The sequence below is a fragment of the Helicoverpa armigera genome, chromosome 8 (assembly GCF_030705265.1).
Source record: "Helicoverpa armigera isolate CAAS_96S chromosome 8, ASM3070526v1, whole genome shotgun sequence".
Classification (NCBI taxonomy): domain Eukaryota; kingdom Metazoa; phylum Arthropoda; class Insecta; order Lepidoptera; family Noctuidae; genus Helicoverpa; species Helicoverpa armigera.
Window position 1 is genome coordinate 5225874 of NC_087127.1, and position 24147 is coordinate 5250020.

At 36.0% G+C, this 24147-nt stretch overlaps 2 protein-coding genes across 4 annotated transcripts in view; one reads left to right on the forward strand and one right to left on the reverse strand.

Annotated features, from left to right (window-relative positions):
* The window catches only part of S6kl (S6 Kinase Like), a 48551-nt gene that overhangs the window by 12432 nt on the left and 11972 nt on the right, over positions 1-24147 (reverse strand). The gene's annotated exons all lie outside the window — the stretch shown is intronic.
* LOC110372827 (translation initiation factor IF-2) lies at positions 1020-22167 on the forward strand. Of its 3 annotated transcripts, none has more exons than XM_021329807.3 (2): positions 1020-1151; positions 20525-22167. In XM_021329807.3, the coding sequence occupies exons 1-2, from the start codon at positions 1024-1026 to the stop codon at positions 21885-21887; spliced, it is 1491 nt and encodes a 496-aa protein (XP_021185482.3). In that variant the 5' UTR covers positions 1020-1023; the 3' UTR covers positions 21888-22167. The 3 variants fall into 3 exon arrangements, with proteins under 3 accessions (XP_021185482.3, XP_021185483.3, XP_049693867.2); XM_021329808.3 differs by lacking the exon at positions 1020-1151 and adding an exon at positions 12109-12268; XM_049837910.2 differs by lacking the exon at positions 1020-1151 and adding an exon at positions 20379-20454.

A 24147-nucleotide genomic window follows, 5' to 3' on the forward strand; every position in this document is an offset into this window, starting at 1 on the left:
CGGGGTATACTTCATCCATGACATTGATTGCTTGGTTTTGTTTCGGAAAACGGCTCAAGCTGTATGAAATTCTATGATTTCTTATTAAGCATACAAACACCTGGCATAAGCAAATAAGGAAATGTAATGTATGTCAACTAGATTTATATTGTGAAGCAAAATGCAATATCTATATTTCACGTGGGCGATGTATCAGGAATCGGTTTAACTTCAAATAGAGGATTTGATATTATTAATAGAAAATATAGTATTTTAGAATGAATAACACCACAAGGTGAAAGGACAGCTGCAATTGTGTTAATCGGTGAAAGAATCGTGATAGAGCACATTTAGTGTAAACGACGAAGAAAATGTCCCTTTAATTCTATGTAACAGGACCTTAATTTGTAAACAGGTGCAGATAAACGTTGAGGGCAAAATTGATAGCAGTGTCTGTTTCCTTACTCGTTACGTGACCTTTCGCGGGTTGCAATTAACTACACATTATGCCAACTTTATTACTGTCTATCCGTTACTGTGAGGATTACAAGAATGTTAATTGTAATTAACCGTCAGCAGGTTATGTGCAAATACTATTCATCATCATTCATCGCTTCTTACAGATTAACTGACGAGAAGAGGAATGAGCAACGCTCACCACACCTGAAAGCGGATTGGTGAAGCAGGTTACCTGATTTCATTAGCGATCCGTAGTCAGAATACACCGCTGTAGCTAAATGTAATGATGCCTGACCAACTTCAAATACAGCCAATACCTATTAGCTTGTTAAGAACAATAGGATAATTGTTGTTTACTACAAAGTGACGTTACAATGGGTTGCTGAATGCTAATACGATCCTAATACGTTTGGCAGAATACTATCAAACTTATATGAAAAGATCTCATAATGACCTACAAATATTTTGAATATCTTTTGTAAGGTCATTTGCCTCCGTAAGGAATATCATGTTAAAGTCAACATACTAAAGATAATTATAGTGAATGTACGAGAAGAAGCCCACGCCTATTTTGAAGATTGGGCGATGACGCAAAATATTTGCGTGCCATTTCTCCTTGGCACACGATTGCTTCAGTTTATTCAGTTAGCTGGGAATATTTACTTGTGTTTTCATTCAGAAAATTGGACAGAACAGTTGGATTTCATGAAAAGGTATGTAAGTAGCAGTATAATCGCATTTTTTTATTATAGGTTTAAAATCATTAGGCATTGCGAGCATAAATGTGTAATCAATAAAAAATTGAATACAACTCTTTATTGAAACTTTGGGAAACGCTCAGAACTCTGCAAAAATATGAAAGGACTTTAAAAATATTTTTGACAAAAGTTTTCTCGTTACGTCGTAGTATTCCACTTGAAGCGTTATATATTTTGTCCGAGCCAGGTGAAGAAACCCAAAGATACTTAGGTATTTATCGATGTTGCTTAGGTACCATTACCGTGTACAAACAGAGTATATTTCCCGCTACCCAAATATTAAAACAATTATTGACTTTAAAAAAGGTACGAATGTTCAGTCGATAATATTATGCTAATTTAAGCAATAGCAATCATTACGATAATTTCCATCACCGAAATAAAATAACTGGGTATTGTGTTCCATCAGGTTTTTTTAGACTTTGAGCACGTGCTTCGTATATTCAGTTATTTTCCTTTATTTGTCTAACTTCCTTATGTCCATGTAGTTTAATCTTCCCTAAGCATCTTAACTGTCTGCATGTATGGTACAACCTAGTAAACGTTTTTTTTTTGTTTACTCGGAAATAAGAAATAAGGTGGCTGACGTAATTTGTACAAGTGCGAATCACGTTTCGGATCATTTCATCAGGGCACTACTTATCCGTGAACTGTCAACAACAACCGAATAAACTCAAATATTAACTAACCACTGTCTGTAGTGGATTCGTACCCTTAGGACAGTTGAGCAAAGAGAAAAAAAATATTCGTCTCCTGAGGTACCTATACAGAATAGAAAAAAATACCTATGAGATGAAAAGTAGGGAAGAACAAAACATGCTGCACCGACCCTAAATAAAATTAGGTTGATGATGAGCTGGATGAATATTCATTTTTCTCCGTCTACGAATTCTTACGTAATAAATTAAGTATGTTGCTCCCTGTAAGTATTTTCTACCAATCTGAGGCCGTTAAAAAATGCAAATAAATAAAATGCTTACGTTTGCGAAAAACAACAATGTCAAGACAAGTCATTATTCACCAATGTTAATGAATTTTGTAAAAGCAGTTTTGAGATTGAAAACTTTGTTATTACAATAACAAAGCCTTTTTTTCAATTTTCCAACGAAAAGCGTCGCCTTTTCTTAGAAAACCATTTGATGTGACTAATTATGCGACGCTGACATCTATTAAATATGTTAATTTTTATAGTTACAAATTGTATGCTGTACATGTCACTACCGGGAAGTTGGTACCTAGGACTGGACCATTATATCTGTTCAGCCCCGGATCTAGGGGGGGGGCAAGCCGGGGCCCCTGCCCCGGGCGGCAAATTCAGGGGGCGGCAAAATAGGGCGGCTGCCTGATTTTAAATCCTACATCACAGATTACCATAAAAGTTACCTACAGGGCCGTCTTAACCTATGGTGCAGGGTGTGTGAATAACCCGGCCGCCTCGGTCTCAGGGGCGCCGCGGGACGCCCCACCACCAGGAAATTTTATTGAAATTGCATCCGTTTGATAAGGAAGTTCCATTGTATCATGATACTGACAAGCAAAGTTTCTAAAAAAGTCGCCTTCTTTTGTTTAATTGATCATTTTGATTATTTTTCACTTTTAACATCCTCCAACTAAGTGAAAAAATTTTCGCTCGCTACGCTCGCGACTAAATGACAATTTATGTCCTGTTTTCTGATGGTTTATTATTTTTATTGACGCACCGAATTAATGAACACAAATGGCACTCGCTCTAATCACGGTTTCTTTTTATTTGTATATAATTCCATGTTTAATTTGTGAGTCTTCAAACAAATTACTTAAAAAAGTTCGCGCTCTCTACGCTCGCGGCTACTTGTTGCTCGAATGTGCCTGCTTAATCAGGCAGTTTTGTGTCGTAGACTCAAAATATTTCGCGCTCGCTTCGCTCGCGCCATATTACACAGAGGCATTGCTTTGTAAATCAAATGTAGCAAAAAAAAATTTATGGAGTCCTCAAAAACAAAAACGCTTCCGACTGCTTGTTACTTTACAGCGCTTTTTAAAACTTATTAACTTTTTGTATACATTAATCTGTCTCGACTTTCATAACTTAAACCTGGCCAACTGTTTGAGCCTACAATGATTTGGACACATTTTTCTAAGTCCTTTACCTACCAAAAAAGTGACTTTCGTTGGTGAAAATAAACATAAGTAGGTAGGTAGGCGGGGCGGCATTTTTCAGTATTTGCCCCGCCTAAAAAAAATTGAAGATCCGGGGCTGTATCTGTTACCGAAACTATTGCTCTCCACATAAGGCAAGTCAATACCTAACACTTCCTACGATGGGGCACAATAGAATTAGACGAATCTCAACGTTGATTAAAGGCTTGATCTTAATAAATGTTGAAAACAATTTTTTTTCGATGCTCTACAATATTGCCTTACAATATGGTTTGTTTAAATGCACGAACTTTCTTTTCGGATAATTAGATATTGTCATCCTGTTTGTTTTAAAGATTCTACACGACTTACATAACAGCCGTGTGCTATGAAACACCGTTCCACGCTGAAATGTACCAACGAAAAACACAGCGAAAAACAAATTATTTCAAACGTAATGTTTTTCCACACCCTGTTACCAAGCGTCGTAAGTCGTAACTGTTAAAACCTTCGTTGAAACTGCCTCTTTGTGAACCCACGCACAACCTCAGGTACCTAACGTTTGCAGATGAATGCAGAAATTGTCCCAGAAGACCTTTCTTGCAACATAGGCATTGGACAAATCAGCTACATCGTTTACGCAGTGCAGGTTTAATCAGTGGACTCATTGAAGCGGATATTTTTATAGAAGCCCCAAAAACTTGCTAACAATCACCTGATGATGCACCCAGTCGCCGCAGACCGTGAATGATGTTTTTTGCCAAAACATCAAGAACCAATGACTGCACAAATCTAAAATTAGCGACAATTTAAACCTTCGACGAAACTATGAATGACAAATCAATAACAATTTGTCTTTGATGTATTTTTAGGATAAACCGATTGATTGAATGTTAACGACGTGATTGTAGTTATATAAAACCTAATTAATGTGTTGTTGACGTGATTTTAATAAAACCGGCTAATAATTAAAATTTCACGCCTATGGGTGATTACATGAGCAGTAAATATTGAACAATTACCAGTACATTTTCAACTCTTTCACATAATATGCACATGCCTAGGCTACTAGCGATTATTTCATGTGACGTTGATTTGCCACTGGCGTAAGTTGTAATGTCAACGTATGAATAAATGAGTCAGCGTAGACGCATAAGCGGCGCGGGTTGCATGCAAATTGCAAACAAATGTTATATTAGGTATTTTTAAACGATACGATCATCGCTTTACATGGCGGTAACAAGATTGATACTGACCGTACATCGCCACAATATATGCACGGTACGTGACCACGCTTGAAGGAAATAGAGGAAAAAATGCTACGATTGAAACGCCTTATTATAATACAAATGTAAATGAATGTATCACCACGTTCTTTTCGCTTGTGCGATGAGCTAAACTTCACATAAAGTCACGAATGGTTATAATGATAGGGTTTAATAGTAATGAATTACAGTGTATGATTATTATAATAATAGATAACAACTTTGTCTAGTATTAGTAGTAACAGGGTGGATAATAAATTCGCAACTTGTGCGTGGGAAATCATGATTTTTCAGTAGGTATATCTAGCTCTCTCTTACCAGTTTTGTTGTTTAAGGAATCTACACTCAGTAAGATCCAGTTGCTGAAAATATAGCGCAGGTTCCATAAAAAATTTACTATTGTAGACTGAAATCCTACTTCTTCTTTCTCCTGCCCTGTTAAATATTACTTGGGGTCGGCGCAATATGTCATTTTCTTCCATTTTCCCCTGTCACTCGTCATACTGACACTCACTCCCTTCCTATTCATATCATCTTTCAGGCAATCCATCCATCTTTTCTTAGGTCTTCCTCTTCCTCTCCATCCATCTACATTCATACTTAGCACACACTTTGTTGCATGAGAATCATCCCTCCTCATTACATGTCCATACCACGACAATCTTCTACTTCTCATCTTTTCTGTAACTGGCGCTACTTTCAGACTTCCTCTAATGTAATCATTCCTCACTTTATCCATTCTTGTAACACCACACATGTTAGTAGTACCTACATGACTAGAAAATTATTCAGTCACTACTTAGGTGTTAGAAAATCCTTTCAAACAATCGTGTCTACTGAATTTGAAGAAATTCGTGTAGGTCTAATCATTATCTTGGAGAAAAATCTCTTCTAAACACACTTCTATCTAAATAAGAATCATTTCAGTAGGTGTTTTCCTGTAATCAAATCACAATAGGTCATCTGAATAATGAACTGTAATAGCTTGAGTACTGAAACGAGCCTTTCAATAACTTATAAACAAAATTACGTGTTATGATAAAAAAAAACTTGTTGACGATTTCCCGGAGGTGGAATGACTAATAGAGTAATTTACGTTCACCATCAAGTGACAAACATAGCAGGTACCTACTCGTCACTTATTTATACATTTAATGTTCGTGTGTTTTTAAAAGATGCTCTATTTTTTATATTTTTCATTCGTCTTTAGCAACTTTGCTGAAGTTTAAATAACCTTACATATTTTTCTCTTTTAAGCTACCATTTTCCTGGATCATGTGTTTTTCAGGGGTAAACAACGTCTAACTATCTTTTCATTTCAGCGTACCAATGTAAGATAATATTTAGAATAATTAATTAGTACCCTCCAACTAGGGACACAAGAAGGAGATGCTAAAAGAAAAGCAAAGACCAACACCAAGCCGCTAACACAACCACAGACAAAGTGCTAATTATACACAAGCATCGGGGGTTCTATACAAATCCAATTCGAAACCACAAGGGACCTACGTGCCCGTTGTTTAAAATAAATTGCATGTTGCAATAAAAGTAAGTTACATAGCAGTTGCATGTATTTTTTCTGGATAATTACATTCCTTCAAGTTAAAGCCCTTTATACTAGACCTTTTCGGTGCTGAGGCAATTTTATTCAATGTGGTTTGAATTATATGCGACAATGGGCGATTTTCCTACTTATGTGTCCAATAAGTAAATCTAGAGATTACGAAAATAAGTATATGCTATATCATTATTCTGATTAAACCCATATTAGAACCTAGACCGAGATTTGTCAAATCAACATAAGTGCCAATTTTCATTGTCATCTGCTAAAAAATCTAACCTTCGGGATGTGGAAAATTCGTTGATATTTATAAGTATTGGTGTTACAATTGACAGTTTTATATAACTTGGTTTCACATTTTTAATTCAAGAACATAGAAAAAAAATACTTTTATGGAGGACAGGTTAATTGGAAAATATTAAAATAGCTTTTTTTATGTGGTAATAATGTAGTTTTACGAGACCCGTTAAAGTGCTTAGAAGAAGCCAGTCATTAATACATGCAAGGTATGCATCTAAATGCATCTTTAATCGTTTCCAAGTTTGTGAAATAAATATACTTATTTAAATTTTATTGATAACTAAGTATCATGTTTCGAACCATATAATGCTAGGTTACTTATTTCTAAAAGTTAAGGGCCTACTGCTTAATGATTTTTTTTGTATCAGAAAAAGCTATGATAAATTGGTTTATTTATTGATGCATTTTTGTGTTGCCTATACCTACATGATACGACATTTTGATACAACGTAGACGATAGAACATTTTTACAGTCAGCAACATGAAATTCAATTTTACGATTTAAAAGCCTGTCACGATATTTTTCTGTTTCAATTCTTTAATCGATCCGTCATCCGTAAATAAGCCGCAAAATATTAAATCTCTGATTAAGATACATGTACAGTATGATAACATTTATTAACCAAGAAGCGTTACAATACAAATTAATACATATTGTTAAGTTTATAATTCAACTCATCTATGCTTTTGCCTGAAAAAAGTTACGGAAAATTCCGTTTCCGTCTTAGCGGTTCGCAGTTTTTTTTATTCAACCAGTCTACGGAAATTAGAATATATTTATGACGCTCTATTAAACAATGTCTTATCATACTTCAGTGGTGTGACTACTATTTTTTTGTTTTAACATAATACGTAAGCTCGTGGCGTATTCAAATGTACAGGTAGGTAATCGAAATAAGTGAACTGTACAATAAAAATATTGTATAACATTGAAGTTTTACTGACTTCACAATTGGAAGTGCATTTGATTGATAATAGTGGTTTTAATTGGTCTTTACTTGGAGCTGGCCTAGAACAAAGCCTTCGAGGATTTGGAAAAACACTGAGTCTAGAAAAAAAATGTAAATGTCTTAACTACCGTGAGTATTTTGTCTACAACTTACCAGAACTAAAATAAGTTAGAAGTACATCATTATATTAAGATTAATATTATGTAAAATACAGACAGAAACCGCATCTTACCAAACCAGATTACGGATTACGTATGACCCCCATGTGGCTTATTTCGATAACACGGAAAAAATAACTATCGATAGCCAAAGATTTTGTTTTCATTAGCCACACAAGTACAAGTGATGTCCAAACAAACCTCGAATCCCTGGTTCCACAAATGAGTAATCATCAAGAGAGATTGATGCCCTTTGTCCATTTTACGAGCGAAGACTGTTTAGCATCCAAAATATCGTCGTCAGAATTTATGGATTTTAAGTTAGTTTTCCTTATCGAGCCTACATTGCACCAAAGCCTAAAACCCTCCGCGATATAAGACGTCAAGTCATGCCTCGTAAAACGATTTCTGTGCAGAAGCGTACAACACAGTTACGGTAAAGATTGTCAGATACTATTAAGTTTTTTATTACCCATGTCTATTGTTTCTCATTAGTGTGACAAATCGGAAAATCCTTCGTTAAAATGCGATCAATGGACCGCCTGTGTAAAATTGTAATGATGATGACGTGAGTTACGTGTACATACATTTTTCATTCATTTTTACGCTTAAATTATTCTATACTTCCTAGTTCCTTCTTGGTTACTGAATTTAGTTATTTTGAATATTTTCATGTGAGGAAAATTAAGTATGGACAGTACGTAACCATAAAATACAAGAGTACATATACACAATACAACAATAATAGACACAAACAATATACACATAGAATCTATAAATGACCTTGTGTTGGTTATCGAAGGCGTTCACGACGCACGTCGCATAGAAAGTTCAAATGATCATTGGTAATAGTAATCGTATCCAGAATTTAACTGCTTAGTTCGTATTAAACCGAGAATACGATTGGAATAAGAAAATGTGGCGTCTGTAATCGCCTACGCCCGACCTTCCTGCGTGGAGATGTCGTCGTTTTTATGATCCGACACGGACCGGTAATAAAACGAACATGTAACGTTACTTAACACTGATAAACGGTAGTTCACCAAACGTTCAGTACTTTCACATTTCAAGAGAAATGTCAAGGTCGGAGACATAGCCACATCAAAAGGTTTGTTTTGCTGTCGGTACATAGCTACGGTCGTTGCTGTTTGAACCGATTAGGCTTTGTTAATGTTTAGGTTCAGTGGGTGAGGCCCTTTAAAGTCTGTTGTTTTTGTGAATACAAATGGAATATTTGTGAATTTTCCATACCTTTGTTAACAAGACAAAGAAAAATAAACGTTTAAAAACAGAAATGAGCCTTCTCTTAGCCTCTTCCTTCTTAAAAGACGCCCCAAGAATTTAGAAATTTTCAATAAAAAATACCTCCACAATTTTCTGAAAGGCAGGGTTTCATTTGGTCATCCTACGGTCATTCCGTTCAATTTGAGAAATGTTTTAGCACTTTTAATAGCAATTGTTTAATTATAAATGAATTAACCATTATTTCTGTTTTGGTACTGAAAATTGCTGTTTAGAATGTGTATGAACTTATGTGCTTATAATAAATTCCATTTCATTTAATGGCAACATAATTGAAGCGACGTATCACCCTTCCACTTGGATTGACATTCGTTGTCTAGCTGCGTGTGTCTGGGTTCTCCCTTACGTGATAATAAATAAGTGTGACTATGTGTGTCGATCTCTTACCTAAGCTAACTAGGTTCTTCTGTAACTAAGTTATTGGAATACACTTTTCATATAATTAAATTAGCAATAAATACTACGTAAGTACATATGAATAAATACAGAACACTAGGTACACTCTTAACTGAGCTTCGGAGCTAATACTCACTGGCTGAAAATGCAATTTTGATTTTCAGGATATTTAACGATAATAGGCTTCAATGCAAGGGACGAATATGAACATAACAAACATAAAGTACTCTAAAGTTTACTAATGTTTCCTTATTAGTATTTATTATGTTTCCGCCAATTCGTTTGTCAGTTCGTATTTACCTCGTTCGAAAACCGAAACATTAGGTGCTAAAATAAGGTCCAAAATTACATTGTTCGGTTTTTTTGTGATTATCAATATTAAAAAGACCCTTGAATCAAAGTTATGAAATAATTAACTTTACAAATGATTTAACATCATGAAGACGAATTAACCCAATGATTGCATTGTGACGTTAATTCATTGGAGTTCTTCAGATTTGATGTCTTAGCTGCCTGATAAGTACTTTTTTGATTCGGGATTTCACAGTAATTTAAGAAGACTATGGTGTCCCTGCTTAACTTTTCGGGAAAAGATTGCATTCTTCCTCGAAAGGTGAAAGAAATAAGAATGATTTATCTGAGTGTTAGAATATAAGACCTCGATTTCATGGATGTTAAATACTTCATGGTAATTTAAACACTAGGTTATCTAATGGTGAAGGTTTAATATGAAATGAATTAATATTTTCATCAATAAACTGTTAAATAAATACACTAATAGTTTTGTGTCTGAGCAAATTGAACATAATTGAGCGATACATAAATTATGATTTTTAGGGTTCTTCGAGTCATTAGGAAAATTTATGCTTATATTTCGGATTTTTGCTGTTGTTTATCCATATTAAGGTAACACAAGGTATATTAAACAAATATGCCATTAGTGGACATAGTCCTCTCCTAAAGAGTGCCATTCACGTCACAATTCACATCATCTATATTTTTAATACTGCAAAGCTAAAAATAACATAATACGTAACTAAAACATGTATTTTTTTGTTTTACGTAACCTTTAATAACGATTCAGATTCGTACATACTTGAAGATTTTTTTTCTTCGTGTTCAATGCCATTTCTAGAAAAAAACACAAACTTAATTTATTCTAGGAAAGAATCGGAAGTAAACATTTTTTATACTAAAACAATATAATATTTTTATTAAAATATTCTTTGAAGTTATCTTTTTACTGATTATAAAATCAGCCAAGCCAACCTATACCAAGAGCGAATAATTTCGTGATTACTGGTTTCACCGTCTCCGACTGAACTGTTTCTGGCTGAAATAACATAGGCACAAATAACATTAAAAGCCTCGCATGAGAAAATGACAGGTTATTTTCTATCATACCTACCCACTTTTCCAATTTTATCACAAAAAAAATGAAAAATTAATTACTCTAACTTTGAATGAAAAGACCAACCGGTTTTGCATTTTCAATAATAATAATAAGCGTTTTAAAATAACTTTTAGCTTACTCACTGTAACTTATAACTTCAAATATTAATAGAAATTCGTCATTAATTTACAAATAATATTTCCACATTAATTAATACCATCCTATTTATTATCTTTATTTATCAATATTATATTCTATGAAAGCCAGTATCAAGAATTTAGTAGGTAACTGTTTAGGTATCAATTCATATTTTTCTATGAATATATTTATTACTTAGACTAGAATTTTTTACCGCTACATTATAATCTTGGACAGGATGAGAATTCACGTCTTTTTAAGACTTTAATTAATTAATGCAAAATTAACAACGCTTAGCTGTCGCCATTTATATGTATGTATACAGGGTGACTGGAAAATCGTCCTGTTTTTTAAAAGAGATTATACTTGAGACCATTTTTAAAAGAAAATAGGTCTTATTGAACGAAAATATATAAACCTAAAATATTGAGCGTCCAGGCTTTTCTTTAATTTGTAATTCTGGACACTAAAATGATACTTTTCTGGAAACATTTGTCAACTATTTTAAATAAATTTTATTTTCAAATAGAGTCCTAACTGCAACAGGCAGATATTCACTCGTATTCAGATACTAAGGATACGACAGTGTATTATTTCGTGTTTACATGTAATGCTATTGAATAGGCAAAAATATTTGAATATTAAAAAGGCTTTTTCAAAAATAGTAGGTCTATCGATCTTTTCTAGTCATAGTTAAAAAAACGGCAAATATAAATAATTTACGGTTTTATACATTGCAAAGGAAAATGCCTTAGCAGAATATCCTGACATTAACTAATATGAAAATTATGCTAACTAGCTAGGAGCTTCTCAAGACATTCCATAGTTATGGACAATGTCTATAAACTTGTTGGTAAATAAAATTACGACAGCGTGTAAAATAAAATCATTTAGATACTTACTGCTGAATAGGTCATAAACATAGCTGATATTTAAATCAATTACTATTTTAATTTTTACAAACATGAAATAACATGTACCTATTAGCAATTTTCAACAATGTTTGCAAACTAACGGTTAGTTGCAATCAGTAATCGATGCACGTTTAGATTTTTTTATTTCCGAATTAAAATCATTAGAAATGCACGTTCCTGCATTAAACTGAACAAACTTTCATCATTAGATAAAAGGTAATATAATAAAAGGTATTTTGCGATAATATTTTCTTGCTGTACTCGAGTATTAAAATTCACGATGTTATAAAATAAAATAGCTATATAAAATTGTATTTTGAAAAACAAAGGAGTAGATAATATTGAAAAGGCAAAGCTCCCGATGGTGGAGATGGTCATACGCAGCGTGCTTGCATCGGCTATGTCAACGCGCGCTCCCGAACGCGCTATATAAACACGGCCATTATCAAACTACCACCAATACATTGCCGACCGTCACAGCGACCGCACATTTAAAATAAATAACTTGGAGCTTTTAAAATATAAAGTTGTGTCAGTGATTACAGCGGCCCTTCAATTTTACAGGACCTAAATTCATGTGAGTATACCTAGTGCTAAGAGATCTTGTGTTAAAATCTAAAAAATATAGTGGTTTTTCAGTTTAAATATTTACATGTATATTTTTTATCTTTATACATTTAAACTTAAAAAAGGATTGGTTTTGCATTAAACTAAATCCAAGTGGAATCTACCATAAGATAAACAAACCTTTGTAGCCGCGCTCTCTAATTCGAACGCATAAAATTACACAGATCTAGTTCAAATAGTATAATACTGGCATTAACAATAACCTGTTTACGCAACAAATAGATCAAGTAAAGCAGTTGACGCTAGGATGCATAAAATAAATGGTGATCACAGGACAGAACGCAGCACCACTCCCATATAAAAAAAAACATAACTAGGAATATTTTCAGTTGTAATTTTTAAGTTATTATTGCTGAAAAGTAAAATCAAATGGTAACTTATACCCAAAATACTAACAGCCAGTTTCTTCATCAAAAGTTAAAGCCAAAGTAAAAGTCAAAGTAATGTCTAAAGTAAAAGTAACGGTTAAATTCAATTTTTCTATGAATTTTGCTGTCACTTTAGCCTTGAAAAAACGAATATGACCGTTACTTTAACTTTAGACATTACTTTAACTTTAACTTTTGATGAAGAAACTGGCCGTAAGTATTTCAATTAACAATAGGTACATAAGAATTGTTTGTAATACCTCGCGCTCTACTTCGCGCAATCAGTTCAAATTGATCAGTTGCATTCTATGTCGTACTCGTATACTATATCGTAGCTTAGTACAGGTTGTAACCTGCCCAGACAATAAATAAAACAAGTAGCGTAATTCACGCTAGGATGACCAGGATTGTTCCCAGTGGCAGGACAGATCAGACAGACAACTCGACGTAGCGTGCCTGTCACCGGAGATGGTCAATTTGCGGCTATGCTTTAACGATCGCAATATGTATTTGTTTACAAAATTATAGCTTCGTTAATGTTACCATGGAGTTCTCTTACCACGTCTACTAGGGCTTGTTGACACAAACATGCATTTGAAGTACGTTCGTACCTTATTATTGTTTTTTCATCACCGTGCCAAACACAAGTCTATTGTTTTGTTGTGTCCCTAGAGGCATTGTTTTTTTTTTATAATTCTAATTAATTTCCTGAGAAAAACTAAGCGAATGTTTGAACAAGAAGCGTCACTTCAGGCGCGACTAAAGCGTAGTTAATCGATTTCAGGACCATGTGATGCCAGCATTAGGCTTCGCTTAACACATTGGCACCTTTGTTACTTCGTAGCCAACAAGAAACATTGTGTGTTTATTAAGCATTAAGGTTTAAGTGGTGTGATTTTTATATTCGTTGAAGAAAAGTTTTTTTGTGACACGTAAGTGAAAGAAATAAGTATACGTGTTCTGATAATAATATGAAAGATAGATTATGTGCGCTATAGTAATGAAGCTCTATAATTTTACTGTAAAACCCTATGACTCACGCGGGTCATGCCAATAATAAATTATGAACAATCGTTTTTTAATACGCCGAACTTTTATTAAAGGCGAGAGATCAGATCAATTTGTGCATTAAATTCAACAAAAACAATGAACCGAATCATAAAATTGATGAAGGAGGAATTAAAGCGCCGAAATCAGTAATTTGCCACAGATGGTCGTGAGTAAGTAATGACCCCGCTAGCTGACTGGAGCGAAACAAAACTACGATAAAAACATCTTGCCAATAAAACCTACCGCTTGTCGAGCTATCGCGAAGCCCAAGAAAAAATCAAATTGTTTTCATGACTCACCCCGGGCCAGTGCAAACTAACTTTAGATCAGTAAAAAATAATTAAAATGACACGTTAGTATTCATTAACTTGTAAGTAATAAAAAACATTGTAAACTGCGCACAATACAAGTGGCGTGCGTATATGGCATTGTATTTAAAATTGCGTTTTTACACGTTTTTTGATGATTGCTGGAATGGAACCTGCTCAATTTTCTACCCAACTAACTCTGCATAAATTTTCCTAAAAAAAAAACCTACGTTTAGTACTAGGGTTTTGTTAAACTATGATATAAATGGTAATCCACCTTCATGAATGGAGAACAATTCAAAACTTATGTTGACAATAGGTGATAAAGCCTTTACACGAATGACATGAATAGTTAGCAAAACTATCACATCCGCGCTCCATAAATCTGGCATGGCGTCAGTTTGCATACGCTCCTGTCGACCCAGTGTGACGCAACCACCAATATGATTTGCGCAGTACATTTCCGTAGAAGACATCGCACATACACTTTTGTATTATGGGTACTCACGTTAATGGAAATATCCGCAGAAGCTCTTTGTTACCCTACTTTTATAGAAATAGTATAGATCTATGCAAAAAGCGAAGTGGCTACTAAGGTACTCTAGCCAAGGTAACCAGTCACGTCAATTATACAACATAATGATAAACATTTCCACGGATCATGGGTATTTAGACACCACAATGGTCTGAAGCAGCATACGTAATTATTTCGGACAAGCAAGGCCAATCTTGAGACTTATGCATAAACATAAAAAAGACAATATTTTCATGGTTCGAATAAAGAACTGTGATCTTCACGGTTGCGAAGACACCTTTAGCTGAAGACTGATTTTTAAACAATAACTTGATAAGTAAATAAAAGCAAAAAAGCTCTATTCAATTTGCCGCGGCATCTATTATTGTGTCAGTAGTGTTTCCACTAAATCAACTGGGTAAAATAAATGCAACAAATTATATAATGTAACATTAAATAATAAACACATCTTACATAACGTGTGCCTATGCCCGAAAACCAACTAAAGATCAAAAATGTCATGTTACATAGAGACGGTGATAGTCAACACTTAAGTGGTCAAAGTCGAAATGAGGAGATTTGTTGACATTTCACACTTGCCCGAGCCGGACTGTGCCGTTACTCAAACTCAGTTCTTCCGCTGGCATTGACCTATGCTGCTCTTACACTGCACTGTCCATCGTGTATTTACCGTTCATCTAGTACCTTTCTGTTAGATTTTTCGATACTATTTTGAACTTCGAATATTTGATTAGCGTCCTTACTTCAAGTACCTACCTATGTTTCTGATGTTTCCAAATCGATTTCAAAACAACATGATAATATGCCTACCTAATAATACAGTTAAATCTTAAAAAATATAACTGTGGCTATAAAATAGCAATAAAATTATAATATCTGCTTGATAATCTCAACGTAAGTATAAATTAAACCTCCGCGCTTAATGTTTAAACACAAATCATTTAACCTTAACTTAGTAATAAATAACTTAATAAACCTTAACTTAATCATATAAATATGATGATTATTAAAACTCATAAATATAAGCTATAACAACTGCTATTAGTTGAGGTATCTATTTATTCACGTCATGATATTATGCAGAATGTCGTATGTACTTTTATTGTGCGCAACGCATATTTAAATTCCTACCGGTCACACAATTCGATACAGAACGAAAAGTGGTCATTATAGCTCGGTGTTGAGTGTAGCCACACTGTAGCTTGCTAAAACTGCACTGCATTTAATTAAAATTACAAAATATCACAGTTGTGGTTCATAAAATTAGCTTTGTTTTGAAATTCTTACCCATAATGTCTACATAGTCACATACACGCCAGAACCAAACTTTTAGCAAAATTTAATCTCATGTCATTTATAACATTAAGCGAAAGTTAATACTGTAGATACCTATTTAACATTTACATTAACTTATCAAGAAATTCAATAAACTTTACATGCATTGCAACATAGGCTTTGGTTGACTTCGCAACCCAATAATCCATCTTGAGCCATTGTCACATCGGCGTATTTGATTTATGCGAGTGAGATGTTATTGTAGACCGGATAGGATCGATCTGTACTCCCAATACGTCGACAATGAACCGTGGGCCGTGGGTCGATCGTTGCACAAGCCGCACGTACGAATGAGTTTCATAATGCATCGCAGCTTCGCTGACAACCACACAATAACACTTATCCGCCCAATCTAGTACGATTAAAAATTCCTAACAATTGCATAGGTACAGCTATAGAAAGTGGGCTATTAAATAAACCAACTATGTACTAGACTACTGGACCAGGTCATTTTTTGTAGAAAGCGCGAAACGTGATTTGAAAAAAATATCATCTAGGTCGATCAGTTCTCGTTTCAAGCTAACACACCAAAAACGATGATTTGCCTGTAAATGTTGTGCCTGCGTCTGGGGTTTAAATAATGCTTAAACGTTTGTCCACAAATGAGTACGAACTGGTATATTTATACTGTTGCCTCACAACACACACGTTAATGGAAATTAATTTCAATACATTTCCCAATAATCACAGTTAAAGCTATCTGAAGAATGTGAAACCTGTTTGGGGAATTTAGTAAGCGTGGACATCATGTCGGTATTTTATTGTGAGGCACCTGGACAGTGGACATGGGCTATACCTGCACGAAGAATGGGACTGCAACATTAACCTTTACTAAAACGTGAACATTACTCAACCCGCCGTAGTGGAATATTTCGAAGGACCTAAATAACAGCGGGTGCACAAACGCTTTATTCTCATTTATAATTTCAAATTCAATCAATGTTTCGATTCAACTGCTGTAGAAAGATTATTTGAAATAACAATGAGTTAATTGTCTACACATGTGAGGTAATGATGTTGCCATTCATGATGATATTATAGTTAATGTATGACATAATGTAAATTACCTCAGAATACGTGTTCTAAATGCCGATACTAGGTGTTGCGATGATTTTATTGAGACATGTTGATTGGTGGGATCTCGATTCGTCCGAGACGCAGTAAACACGTAATTGGAACAACAAATAGTCACGATTCCAGCACATTATGCTGTAAAGCCACATGAAAATGACATTTCTGATGACAACGCAACTTCAATAATGTATCAGGTACCTTAACAATCATATGAACTAGTCATTCAAACTATTTAATACATAGGCAAACGTTTTCATCCCTTTATAAAAGTATTATAAAATTCGTCTCTTATTGGGTACTAACTAAACCCAATCTTGAGTTGTAAATCTTGTCATTTTACGATTTCCGCGTTCGTTCATTTAACAAAAGCTACGGAAAGGTCGAGACCTAGAGCATAACGTTAGAAGAATAAACTTAGATTATTATCATCCGCAAAAACTCATATGATTCACTTGGTAGATAAAGAAAACGGGGTTATTATGGTGTGCCTAAGTAATTACGATGTACATTACGGAGTCCTTGTAACATTTTGATGAAACATCACATCACTACTCGTAGAAAATACTACTGATGCAACATATTATAATGTTGATTACTGTGCTTAGCAATTCCACTTTATACTTGATACTCCTTATTTCAAGGTATGACTTATAGCGTTTTAGCAAATATAAACGAAATATTATTGGGCCAATTTCTACATAAATTATTTCAAAATTGACAATAACAAATGACAGCAGTTAAAATTTTACATCTGAATGTGTTTCAAAGTTCAAAATAATCAATTTTCATCTGTTACGCTCGAATAAGGAGATCGGCGTTAAAATATGTGCATTTCGTAAATAAGCTCGGTCAGGCGTAACATTGTCATTATGTTGTAACTGTGACAAGTTCTGCCACAATATAATAAATGGAGTACACAAGGCCTACAAAATTAGGTTGTACCGAAAAAACAGTAGACAGCTAAATGACCGATATATCAAAGTCAAAATGCTACGCGAGAAAGTCAATAACTCAAGGAGTTGAAAGACGACATAAAAAGACGCAGGACAGTCCTGAAGCTGACTTCTATGGGCTATAAATAACTGCAATCATGTTGCATCAATTTGTTCGAAAAAACAATGTGTGTACAGCTTCGAGTTGTTGTTAGCATCGCGCCGCACCATGTACTGAGTGCCTACAGGCAGGCAAATTTTTTCATTGCGCCAATGAGCGAGCATGCGCTGGGCTTCAATTGAAAGATTGCCGCGTCGTGTGGGAGGACGACAATCCTTGCCCTCAGCCGCCGAGGATATCCTTCCAGAAAATAACTCGACGAACAAGCGCATACATTAAACACGTTGTCGTCAAATGCGTTGTGAATAAAATTTACGTCATTTTGCATTTTTGAACTGCGCTACGTTTCTTAATTTTTTGGAGATTTTATGTAAATTTCTAAGGAAATCATATCATTGAGATTAATATTTCTACTTCGTATTTAAGAGTGATATAAAAGACTAATGATACGATCAGTGTTGCAGTAATAACACTATATTAAATGTAATCAGATGCCAACAGCGCAGGGCTGCAGAGCAACGCCCGCGCAAGGTTCATCGGTTTATTGATCGAACCAGTTTCGTAAAATTGAAGCCCGCAACATTTTTTTCACTGGGTATTTTCAGTTTTTGCCTGCTAGGGTTTTTGTTGCATCTCCGTAAGTTCATCTTAATTATTTTTGCTATAGCCGCCGGGGCTCTAAAATACATTAAGACAGGTACGCGTGAGAGAGTCTACATAGGATACCTAATTTTTCAAACGATCTGTCTTCCTTTAAATTGAAATATTACCATTAAAAATAGAAATACTACCTATCTATAAAACAACCAAGTACATTGTCTCAACTATCACAAAAGGACGGCAACTCGAGGATGGCTATAAAACACGACAACTGAGAATTTTCATTATAAGTTAAAAAGGATGGCTTGGCAATTATTTTTATTCTTCTTCTGAATACATTGAACAATTCTGAAATAAACCAAAAAGTCACCAAGTGATCGTATATAAAATGAAGTAAGAAGCCGCCGCGTAATAACCGGTAACCGACAACCTATAGAACTGGTTCTCGTTACGTATTGAACTTGACTTGTGCAACTACACGTTAAGATTCACCTGAAATGGTCATCTTGACCTGCTACAAATAAAAAAGAAATCGAAATCGGAACATCACTGGCTTCGCAATAAAGTAAAATCGAGAGCTGGCAACTTACGCTGGCTGGAATCAGACATACTGACATGGAAAAAACTGCATTGATTTTCTGACTTAAACATTCGATTTACATTCACATTCGGCGATTGTCCCAAGACAGATGGTCTAGCCCACATGGCGTCAAGAACTTTTTAAAACGTATTCAAATTCTAGACAGTGCAAACGGTGACTGACGTATGACGCCTAGACTGGTCGCATTTTAATTTTTGTGAGAACTTTTCCATCAGAATGTTTTTCCAAAACTATAAATACCACGAGACAAATAAATACGAGGTCGACTCAAACGTGGGGAGACAAGTGCGTATGCGTGTGAATCATTCATGCGATGTATTGCATTCTACTTGGCAATTCAATTCAATGAGCCAATTAAAATTCAGATAATGCGTTGCCTACGTCTGGCCGGATCATCCATATTTCTAACGCGCGTTTCGCATCCTGCGTAGTTCTGAGCACGCACTAGGAAGTGTCCATCATGTGCAATATGTATAACTAACAAAATGTTCAATAGAAAGCTTTTACTTAACAATCTGAGAGTCCCATTACTTTAATTTTACAAAACCGTATTAAAAAACAGGCTCAAAAGTGATTACACCGGCATCGAAGTACCGCATGTTGAAGTTAATTTCAGGCAGTATCCTAGGCTATTTTAGGATTCCCACAGTAGGTTTTTATCTATTTGCGGTGCGGCGCCAGACCGCATTCCAGAAGGAGCTGGGATATCGCCTTATTGCCCTACCTTTGGCTAGTATACGCTAAAAATAGAACCCGCCCGGGTACACGACCTTCCTAGCTAATGGAAAATAGATGAATCCTCCGGACTCCGTCGGCCGTGCAAAAAGTATGATTCATTCAGTCGATCAATTGTAAAAAGCGTTCATACACAAGTTCTTAGGATATAAATTGATTAAAATAAGTTTTTTTTTAAATTAGGAATAAAATTAAGACGCAGTGCATAATTACTTGATTTTTTTACTGCCCAGTGCATGAGAAAGTTCAAAATAACTTTCTCAGTTATCTATCACACTGCAGCCTATTTTATAAATAAATTACATCCTACTTATGCGCATAGATTTAACTCGAGATCATTCGAAGATACATAGGTAGGTACTTATTCCCCAGCGTATCGGGCCCTTAGATGAATCAACCTTAATAGGAAAATTGCGGCAAAACGCCGAAGCCGGCCGGCGCGTAACATTGGCCTTACCGCGCTCACGACTTGCAGACGTGCGTTTGAATCCATAATAATCTGTCATTATATTGCCAGACCGCTAATTGTACGTTTTCGTCTTTCCAGGATGAAGGTCTTACTATTATGCCTAGCCTTCGCGGCTGTGACTCTGGCCATGCCAGTTGCCGAAGAGAAACCTGATGTCGTCGCCCCACCTGCACCAGTCGCGGCCGCTAAATCAGAAGAAGTTAAAGATCAACCAGCTCCAGCAGAAGAAAAGAAAGCTTCCGAAGAACCAGAAAAAGCAGAAGTTGAGAAACAACCTGAAGCCAAAGCCGCGCCTGTAGACGAAGTCAAACCCGACGTCGAAGCTGAAAAACCTGAAAAAGAAATAAAAGCCGAAGAAGTTGCACCAGAACCCAAATCTGCAGAACCTGAAGTTGAAAAGAAACCTGAAGCTAGCGACGCCGCTGAGTCTAAGGTAGAAGAGAAAGCTGCCGAGCCTGAAGTTAAAGCAGCTGAGGAACCAAAAGCCACAGAAGTGCCAGCAACCGTAAACGAGGTACCCAAGGATGCATCAGCGAAGTCTGCAGCGTTGCCCGAGGAACCCATTGATGTCGTAAACGCTGTTAAAAATGACGCCAGTATTGCTGATGATGTCATGATGCCAGACGTTATTATACCGGTCCCACAAAAGAAAATAGACTTGAAGGAAACTCCTGCTGCTGCAGAGGAGCCTGAAATCAAAAAGTCAGCAGAAGAGCCCGTAAAGTCTGAAGTGAGCAAACCAGAAGAACCCAAAGTTGAAGCCAAGAATGCAGAACCCTCCTCGGACGCGACTCCCGCTGCTCCGAAATCAGAGGAAACCACGCCTGCGCTTGAAGATAGCCTCCGCGTAGTACGCAATACTGTCGACGGTAAACTGGTTATCCCCGCTGAAGACAAACCTGAAGCCGCTGTTACTTCGGAAAGCAAACCTGAGTCTGTTCCAGAAGGCAAGTCTGAGCCTGCTGCAGATAACAAACCGGAGCCTGTTGCGGAGGACAAACCTGAGGCTGCCGCCGAGAGCAAATCTGCTCCTGCTGTAGAAAGCAAATCTGCGCCAGCTGAAGAAAACAAAGCTGATGTTGCTGAGGAAAAGGCTGTGCCTGCTGTCGAAGAACCCAAATCGGCTCCTGAAGCCTCCAAAGAAGCTGAGAGTCCGAAAGAGGAAAAGAAGGCAGAGCCTGAACAGAAAGAATTAAAATCAAGCGAACCCGCTGCAGCACCTGAGCCCGTTGTAGACGCTGTCGCTAAAGAAGCCGCACCCGCGGCCGAAGAGCCAAAGTCTGAGAACAAAGTGCCAGTACCTGAGAAGAGTGAACCAGCCCCGCCTAAATCTGAAGAGAAGCCTTCAGGAGACCAACCAGCGAGCTCAAGCTCTGAAGAGAGCGGAGAAAGTGCAGAGTCAAAAGCTAGCGCAGAAAACTCTTCTGAAGAGAAAAACTAGATAAGTAGTGAGGTGGTCAGCGGCGGCGGGCGTGTGTCGACGTCCCTCGACACGCGCCCCCCGCCCGCCGCACGAGTGTGCGGAGCGAGCGAGTGTGTGAGTGAGTGCTGCGTGCGAGCCGACGCAACAAGCGCCGAGTGCGAGGATATCCCGACTATTCATTAGATCTAGAGACTATTTAAATAGCCGAACCGAAAAATTACCTATGTTGTAATTATTATTTGTCAAAGTAAATTATCGAATTTCCGGTACTATAAGTAATAAAATATGTTTTTATAATTTTGAGTAATTTTATTTACCTATATGAGAAACCTAATTAATCATTAGTAGCATAGAGTAAAATCCTGCTCGAAAACATAAAGCTTTAAAAAATATTTTTCCTAAGATATAGTGCAATGTACTCTGACGAGCTAGCATCATAATCTTAGTCATCAGCACCCATTAAAACAAACATCAAACAATAACATGATGAGAAACCAATTACACATTAGAACCTTATCCTTAGGTTGAACTTGAACCCTATACGAGCACGTAAGTTCTTAGGGTCTCTATGACCAGAATACTAATAAACAGACGCTACGTGCAGTGGGCTAGACATGCGCGTATGAATACGTTATCACAATAATAATGACGACTTCCTTAAAGAAAATGGTTTTATCTATAATAAAGGTTTTCAATAAATGTTTTACACACGATTGTTGTTGGAATTCAATATGCTGCATGTTATCGATAGTTATTCATTGATAGAATCAGTACCTTATTATACATATACGATTACATTGATTTGTTGTACGAATAGGGACCTAAACATCTTCTACTACAAGCATAGGTAGATTAGTTAAGTCTTCAGACATGTACGTAAACAGATAAGCACACTTGGATCAAACAAATATTACAGTAGCATTAACGTAAGATGATGTTGCAACTGATCCTACGACTTCTAGAGAATGAGATGCGCTAAAGTTCATTGCCGTGTCACAAAATATTGCTAATACCTATTATCCATTACAGTATTTAACTTAGGATACAATAGTAATGACCCATACACATAAGTGCTCTTAGGTCTAAGGTCGTTTGAGCAAACTAACAGTAACATTATTTTAGAATTCTGTTTGTCGCATCTATTTACATTATGTAAACCTCATGAGTTTATTTAGAGGCTACTTAGGTTTTAACAGCCCAGACGAACCTGAGAATCTGAACTACAAGTTATCCGTTACAAAATGTACACAGTACACACTACACAGTAAAACGGTTCAACTGATGAATACATAAACTTGAACCCTTTTGTTTTATACATAGATGACATTTCATCAGGGTGAGTGGAGTAGTAGACATAACTTTCAGGAGGCGGGAGATAACACAGGATAGAACCAGAAAGTAAGTCCACAGAAGACAACAGATAAAGTCCACGTCTGCAGTCCAGGCAAATTCGAGCGCATGGAAGAGATAGAAGATGTCCCAGTACGACTAAGTTTATACTTTGGAAGGCAGATAACACTTACGAGTATACTTATTATTTATTTTTTAATCAAATTTTTGAGATTTCTTAACGCAAACCATACCCCAAATTCATGAACTAACTTTGAGGAAATTTCCTTCTTCTGTTATGGTAATACAGCCGCGGCCGGATAGGCTTTGTATTAAAAAATAAGATGATTAACTCTTTCTCAATAAAAATAAGTCTTATGAAGCAACCTTGCAGATACTGTTGCAATCCATATAAACTACCTCATTTTGTATAAATAATTATAAGTTTCTATTGTGCAAACATAAAGTTAATTAGGAAAACATTTGGGGGATTCTATTAGCAATTCATACAGGCCTACAGCTTAAATTAAGAGATCCATGTCAATGGCGTCATAAATTATTTTGAGGTAGATTTTTTAACTGAGAGAGAGATGAAGCTGAATGTCTTTTATATTCCCAAAATTATAAAAATAAGTCGTATTGGCGTAGTGGGTACAGAACCAAACTCTCATGTATGTGGGCTCGATTCCAGGACAGGCAAGTATCAATGCAATATTTCTCAACGTTTGTATGTACTTTCTTAGAATATCTTAGACACAAAATATGACTGTGTTTCCGAGGGCTCGTTAAACTGTAGATGGGACATCTTTGGCAGTCGTTACGGGTTATCAGAAGCCAGTACGTCTGACAACCAGTCTAACCTTGTACTAAACTGTAATTCTGGTATTCTGCTGAATCTGGTTAGACTGGTAGCTGACCCCAACATAGTTGGGAAAAGGCTCGGAAGATG

Bases quoted from the DNA above. Each gene is read 5' to 3' on its own strand.
- LOC110372827 (XM_021329807.3), top strand. From the start codon at position 1,024: ATGACGCAAAATATTTGCGTGCCATTTCTCCTTGGCACACGATTGCTT. The intron at 1,152-20,524 runs GTATGTAAGTAG...TCGTCTTTCCAG, and splicing joins CAGTTGGATTTCATGAAAAG to GATGAAGGTCTTACTATTAT.